Source organism: Rhinoraja longicauda, chromosome 9 (genome assembly GCF_053455715.1).
Source record: "Rhinoraja longicauda isolate Sanriku21f chromosome 9, sRhiLon1.1, whole genome shotgun sequence".
Lineage (NCBI taxonomy): Eukaryota > Metazoa > Chordata > Chondrichthyes > Rajiformes > Arhynchobatidae > Rhinoraja > Rhinoraja longicauda.
Window position 1 is genome coordinate 69,451,770 of NC_135961.1, and position 7,433 is coordinate 69,459,202.

The 7,433-nt window shown below is 50.0% G+C and overlaps 1 protein-coding gene across 1 annotated transcript in view; it reads left to right on the top strand.

Annotated features, from left to right (window-relative positions):
* abch1 (ATP-binding cassette, sub-family H, member 1) overlaps nt 1-7,433 on the top strand; it is a 66,526-nt gene that overhangs the window by 40,807 nt on the left and 18,286 nt on the right. Inside the window, exons 12-13 of the mRNA XM_078405960.1 lie at nt 2,366-2,466; nt 2,904-2,974. Of these exons, the coding sequence (XP_078262086.1) occupies nt 2,366-2,466; nt 2,904-2,974 (172 nt within the window). The remainder of the gene's footprint in view (nt 1-2,365; nt 2,467-2,903; nt 2,975-7,433) is intronic.

The following is a 7,433-nucleotide window of genomic DNA, read 5'->3' on the forward strand; positions in this document are numbered from 1 at the left end:
TAAAAAAACTTTTGCTATCCTCCTTTATATTATTGGCTAGTTTACCTCATCTTTTCTCCCCGTATTGCCTTTTTAGTTAACTTTTGTTGCTCTTTAAAAGAGTCCCAATCCTCTGTCTTCCCACTCTTCTTTGCTATGTTATACTTCCTCTCCTTAATTTTTATGCTGTCCTTGACTTCCCTTGTCAGCCACAGGTGTCTCTTACTCCCCTTAGAGTCTTTCCGCCTCTTTGGGATAAATTGATCCTGCAACCTCTGCATTATTCCCTGGAATACCTGCCATTGCTGTTCTACCGTCTTCCCTGCTAGGGCCTCCTTCCAGTCAATTTTGGCCAGCTCCTGCCTCATGCCTCTGTAATCCCCTTTGCTATACTCCTGGTTCCTCCAAGTCCTCCTGGTTTTTGCCTTGTGCTTTCTGTGTCCATCTTATACCGATGCCTGTGCGGATGTGTGTTGAGATGTTTCTGGAGGTGCCTTTATTAAATAAACCACGATGGGAAATCTGAGCACATCACTACATCTTTCAGAGTTTTGCGAGGTGAGCAGTGAAGAATATTCTAAGGTAAACTCAAGATACCTCCAGCACTCTGTGAAACGTCACCTATCCATGTTCCCCACAGATGTTGCCTGACCCGCTGAGTTACTCCAGCACTCTGTGAAACGTCACCTACCCATGTTCCCCACAGATGCTGCCTGACCCGCTGAGTTACTCCAGCACTCTGTATCCTCTGAGAAGAAGGCTGCCAGTTTGAAGAGATGCGTGATTTTTCATTTGATTTTTCAACAGCATTATGGAGATGCCCTTCTAAAACACAGAACTGTCCAGTTCTGTCTGAAGAAGGGTCTCGACCTGAAACATCACCCATTCCTTCTCTCCTGAGCTGCTGTCTGTTTCGCTGAGTTACTCCAACATTTTGTGTCTGACTAGTGTCTGGAAACTCCAGGTATTTGGACATCGTGTAACAGTAGACGAGTGTCCCAGAACATTGGAAGTGTTGACTAGCCCACGCCAGCAGTACTGGGGCCCAGCGTTGCAGCAGTGCTGGGGCCCAGCGTTGCAGCAGTACTGGGGCCCTGCGTTGTTGCAGTACTGGGGACCAGCGTTGCTGCAGTACTGGGGACCAGCGTTGCAGCAGTACTGGGGCCCAGCGTTGCAGCAGTACTGGGGCCCAGCGTTGTTGCAGTACTGGGGCCCAGGGTTGTTGCAGTACTGGGGCCCAGCGTTGTTGCAGTACTGGGGCCCAGCATTGTTGCAGTACTGGGGCCCAGCGTTGTTGCAGTACTGGGGCCCAGTGTTGGTGCAGTACTGGGGCACAGCGTTGCAGCAGTACTGGGGCCCAGCGTTGCAGCAGTACTGGGGCCCAGTGTTGTTGCAGTACTAGGGCCCAGTGTTGTTGCAGTACTGGGGTCCAGCGTTGCTGCAGTACTGGGGACCATCGTTGCAGCAGTACTGGGGACCATCGTTGCTGCAGTACTGGGGACCATCGTTGCAGCAGTACTGGGGACCATCGTTGCAGCAGTACTGGGGCCCAGTGTTGTTGCAGTACTGGGGCCCAGTGTTGTTGCAGTACTGGGGCCCAGCGTTGCAGCAGTACTGGGGCCCAGCGTTGCAGCAGTACTGGGGCCCAGTGTTGTTGCAGTACTTGGGCCCAGTGTTGCTGCAGTACTGGGGACCATTGTTGTTGCAGTACTGGGGCCCAGCGTTGTTGCAGTACTGGGGACCAGCGTTGTTGCAGTACTGGGGACCAGCGTTGTTGCAGTACTGGGGCCCAGCGTTGTTGCAGTACTGGGGCCCAGTGTTGTTGCAGTACTGGGGCCCAGTGTTGTTGCAGTACTGGGGCCCAGCGTTGCAGCAGTCTGTGATATCCATTCCCTGCGCTCGCAGTGGGCTGACCAATGTAATGTGTGCTCTGCCTTGTTCATGAAATACTGAGTGATCTGTGAACTGCTGAGAAAGGTGTTACACCTCCAACAATCACATCTATATACTAAAACTCCTGTTTGTTTGTTTGTTTGTTCCTGAACTGCAGCTAAACCGGTACACGATAGCATGACAATTTTCAGCCCACCTTACTCACCGTCATCCCTTTGGTGTTAATGGAAGAAGTTTCATTGAAATCGGTGTTATATTTTTAAAGCTGTTCACATTTTAAAGTTTAAAGTGAGAGGGGAGGGGGGAGGAGAGGGTGGTGCACCAATGCAGGAGAGGTTTGGGCCCAACGGGTCCACTTGGTCTAGTTTGATATAAAACAAAAAAAGGTTCATTGCTCTTTTAAAATCCAAGTAGCCTTTGGATCTTGACTTAGAAGCTAAGTTGTTCACCCAGGGTTTCTGGTGCATTACTCATTGTTTACTGTGTCTTGCAGGTTCATTTAAACCAGTCTGATGCCATTGAGGGTATAAAAGATGGGAAATACTGGGGAGTGATTGGCTTTGGAGCAAACTACACACAAGACATTCTCTTAAGGTAAATGGCGACCTGGTGGCGCAGTGGTAGAGTTGCTGCCACACAGCGCTGGAGACCCGGGTTCCATCCCGACTACGGGTGCTGTCTGTACGGAGTTTGTACGTTTTCTCTGGGTGCTCCGGTTTCCTCCCACACTCCAAAGACGTGCAGGTTCGTAGGTTAATTGGCATGGTATAAATGTAATTTGTCCCCAGTGTGTGCAGGATAGTGTTAGTGTGTGGGGATCACTGGTCGGCACGGACTCGGTGGGCCGAAGGGCCTGTTTCCACGCTGTATCTCTAAACTAAACTAAACTAAAAGGCAGGTTATGAAGGTATGTACATACATCAAGATGTGTCCCAGTGCATCTCGACAGCGTATGATCAACTACTGCAACCAAATCAATCACAGGCCTCTCTCAAGAGCACAATGTGTGATGATATGTTGTTTCATCGCAGGGCGACTCAAAGGAAGATTGAGGAAGGCACAGTTGATAGAGGTTCGATCCGTGTCTGGCTAGATATGACTAGTAAGTGTGTTCAAATTATTTCCTGGAACCAGTGGCAAAGATGAATGTTCATAGCAATATAAAAACTTATTTATTTCCCTCGCTTTCCTAGCTTCCAGAGAGGAACATAGTTCAGGGTAGTTTAAATTCCACAGGTGCAGGAGGGAGCTGCAGATCCTGCATTACACCAAAGATAGACACAAAGTGCGGGAGTAACTCAGCGGCTCAGGCAGCATCTCTGGAGAATAAGGAACAGGTGACTTCACCTATCCATGTTCTCCACAGATGCTGCCTGACCCGCTGAGTTACTCCAGCACTCTGTGAAACGTCACATATCCATGTTCTCCACAGATGCTGCCTGATCCATTGAATTAAATTCCATAGGTTTGGTTTTACAGATGTTAGTCTTTGTGTTATCAAATTCTTTCTCAGATTTTTTACAAGTACATGTTCTGTTACAGTTACCGAAGCTATTATTGTTTTGGTTAATTGCCTCAGTGAGGCCATTGTTGGCATTTTGTATAATCTGTTCCTATAGAGGCCAGCTCCCAGCAAAGGTGATGATGGAGCTCACTATCATCCCAACCCCCCATCACCCTCAACAGCATCACCACCCACTCACTATCACCCCAACACCATCACCCCCAACACCATCGCCCCCAACACCCCCAACACCATCACCCCCAACACCATCACCCCCAACACCATCGCCCCCAACACCCCCAACACCATCACCCCCAACACCATCACCCCCAACACCATCGCCCCCAACACCCCCAACACCATCACCCCCAACACCATCACCCCCAACACCATCGCCCCCAAAACCCCCAACACCCCCAACATCATCACCCCCAACACCATCACCCCCAACACCATCACCCCCAACACCCCCAACACCATCACCCCCAACACCATCGCCCCCAACACCCCCAACACCCCCAACACCATCACCCCAACACCATCACCCCAACACCATCGCCCCCAACACCCCCAACACCCCCAACACCATCACCCCAACACCATCACCCCAACACCCCCAACACCCCCAACACCATCACCCCCAACACCATCACCCCCAACACCCCCAACACCATCACCCCCAACACCATCACCCCCAACACCATCACCCCCAACACCATCACCCCCAACACCATCACCCCCAACACCATCACCCCCAACACCATCACCCCCAACACCATCACCCCCAACACCCCCAACACCATCACCCCCATCACCCCCAACACCATCACCCCCAACACCCCCATCACCCCCAACACCATCACCCCCAACACCCCGAACACCATCACCCCCAACACCCCCAACACCATCACCCCCAACACCCCCAACACCATCACCCCCAACACCCCCAACACCATCACCCCCAACACCCCCAACACCATCACCCCCAACACCCCCAACACCATCACCCCCAACACCCCCAACACCATCACCCCCAACACCCCCAACACCCCCAACACCATCACCCCCAACACCATCACCCCCAACACCCCCATCACCCCCAACACCATCACCCCCAACACCCCCATCACCCCCAACACCATCACCCCCAACACCATCACCCCCAACACCATCACCCCCAACACCCCCATCACCCCCAATACCCCCAACACCCCCAACACCATCACCCCCAACACCCCCAACACCATCACCCGCATCAAGTTTGCACGTTCTCCCAATGACCGCGTGGGATTCCTCCGGGTGCTCCGGTTTCCTCCCACACTCCAAGGACGTGTGGGTTTATTGGTTAAATCGCTCATGTAAATTGCTTGTGGGAGTGGATGAGAAAGTGGGATAATAGAAAACTAGTGTGAATGGGTGATTGATAGGTGGCATGGACTTAGTGGGCCGAAGGGCCTATTTTTATGCTGCATCTCTAAACTATTTCTAAATTTCTTCTTTCACAGGATGTATTCAAGAGAGAGTTAGATTTTGCTCTTAGGGCTAACTGAATCAAGGGATATGGGGAGAAGACAGGAACAGGGGACCGATTGTGGATGACTAGAAATTGTGGATGTATTGGTGATCATTTTCCAATGATCTATAGATTCAGGATCAGTTCCTGTGGATTGGAGGGTAGCTAATGTTATCCCACTTTTTAAGAAAGGAGGGAGAGAGAAAACGGGAAATTATAGACCAGTTAGTCTGACATCAGTGGTGGGGAAGATGCTGGAGTCAATTATAAACGACGAAATTGCAGAGCATTTGGATAGCAGTAACAGGATCGTTCCGAGTCAGCATGGATTTACGGAGGGGAAATCATGCTTGACTAATCTTCTGGAATTTTTTGAGGATGTAACTAGGAAAATTGACACAGGAGAGCCGGTGGATGTGGTGTACCTCGACTTTCAGAAAGCCTTCGACAAGGTCCCACATAGGAGATTAGTGGGCAAAATTAGAGCACATGGTATTGGGGGTAGGGTACTGACATTGATAGAAAATTGGTTGACAGACAGAAAGCAAAGAGTGGGGATAAATGGGTCCCTTTCAGAATGGCAGGCAGTAACTAGTGGGGTACCGCAAGGCTCGGTGCTGGGATCGCAGCTATTTACAATATAAATTAATGACTTGGATAAAGGGATTAAAAGTACCATTAGCAAATTTGCAGATGATACAAAGCTAGGTGGCAGTGTGAACTGTGAGGAAGGTGCTATGGGGTTGCAGGGTGACTTGGACAGGTTGTGTGAGTGGGCGGATGCATGGCAGATGCAGTTTAATGTGGATAAGTGTGAGGTTATCCACTTTGGTGATAAGAATAGGAAGGCAGATTATTATCTGAATGGTGTCAAGTTAGGAAAAGGGGACGTACAACGAGATCTGGGTGTCCTAGTGCATCAGTCACTGAAAGGAAGCATGCAGGTACAGCAAGCAGTGAAGAAAGCCAATGGAATGTTGACTTTCATAACAAGAGGAGTTGAGTATAGGAGCAAAGAGGTCCTTCTGCAGTTGTACAGGGCCCTAGTGAGACCACACCTGGAGTACTGTGTGCAGTTTTGGTCTCCAAATTTGAGGAAGGATATTCTTGCTATTGAGGGCGTGCAGCGTAGGTTTACTAGGTTAATTCCCGGAATGGCGGGACTGTCATATGTTGAAAGACTGGAGCGACTAGGCTAGTATTCACTGGAATTTAGAAGGATGAGAGGGGATCTTATTGAAACATATAAGATTATTAAGGGGTTGGACACGTTAGAGGCAGGAAACATGTTCCCAATGTTGGGGGAGTCCAGAACAAGGGGCTACAGTTTAAGAATAAGGGGTAGGCCATTTAGAACGGAGATGAGGAAAAACTTTTTCAGTCAGAGAGTTGTGAATCTGTGGAATTCTCTGCCTCTGAAGGCAGTGGAGGTCAATTCTCTGAATGCATTCAAGAGAGAGCTAGATAGAGCTCTTAAGGATAGCGGAGTCAGGGGGTATGGGGAGAAGGCAGGAACGGGGTACTGATTGAGAATGATCAGCCATGGTCACATTGAATGGTGGTGCTGGCTCGAAGGGCCGAATGGCCTCCTCCTGCACCTATTGTCTATTGTCTATTGTCTATGATCATATTGAATGGCGGTGCTGGTTCGAAGGGCCAAATGGCCTCCTCCTGCACCTATTTCCTATGTTTCTATGTTTCTTTTGATCTTATTACCCTTGAGGATATTGACTGAAGTGTTGAACGTTAGACTCCAGAGCAAGGTTTAACACAACCTCATCTTCATTAGCCTTTGAGTTATTTCAGTGTGCATGCACAGCAGAGTTTTAACCTGACGTTTGGTTCAGTGTGTAGCCCACCACATCCTGCTGTGTGTCACAGGAGTGAGGGTTTGGACCCCAGCACGAGGCGTGTGAATGAATTGGCTGATTCTTTCTGTCGGTCGGGGAGTACGTCACAGCTCTGGGATGTTTTAGACCACCTTTATGAATTGCCCTTCATTCCAGAGAACGCCTTTGTCCTTCGCCTCGGGCTTCCACAACACTGAAGTCAATCAGTTCAAGTTGTCACCGGTCCAAGCCCTGAATAATGAAACCACATCTGTTTTCCCTTTGTCAGCCTGTGGCGTTCCTCATTATAACATTGCCTGCTTGGAGTTTCCTTCTCACACACATACAGCCCTTTTACAAAATGGCTCTGCCCCAACACCTCATTTTGCTGGTGCTGTTTCTCACATCCATCGTCTCAGTCCAATCTCCAGGTGTCTCCAGGTTTTCTCTCTGCGTTCTCGAGTGCATGTGCCCTCATTTCTCTCTGTCTCACTCTCTCCGGTGAGCAGAGTAGTTCCACAACCCGTTGTGCCTCTTCACACCTTGCCTCAGTGTTACAAAAGTGCCGGTGAATGGGTGAGGATGTGAGAGCCAGAGTGATTCACACAACTCCCCATCTCCTTGCAAACCAACCCAGACTGCAGCCGCCATGTTGGAGTTGGGCCGGCGTGGGGGGTCTGCACCGGCGACAACTAAGGGGCCCAGGCATGGGGGG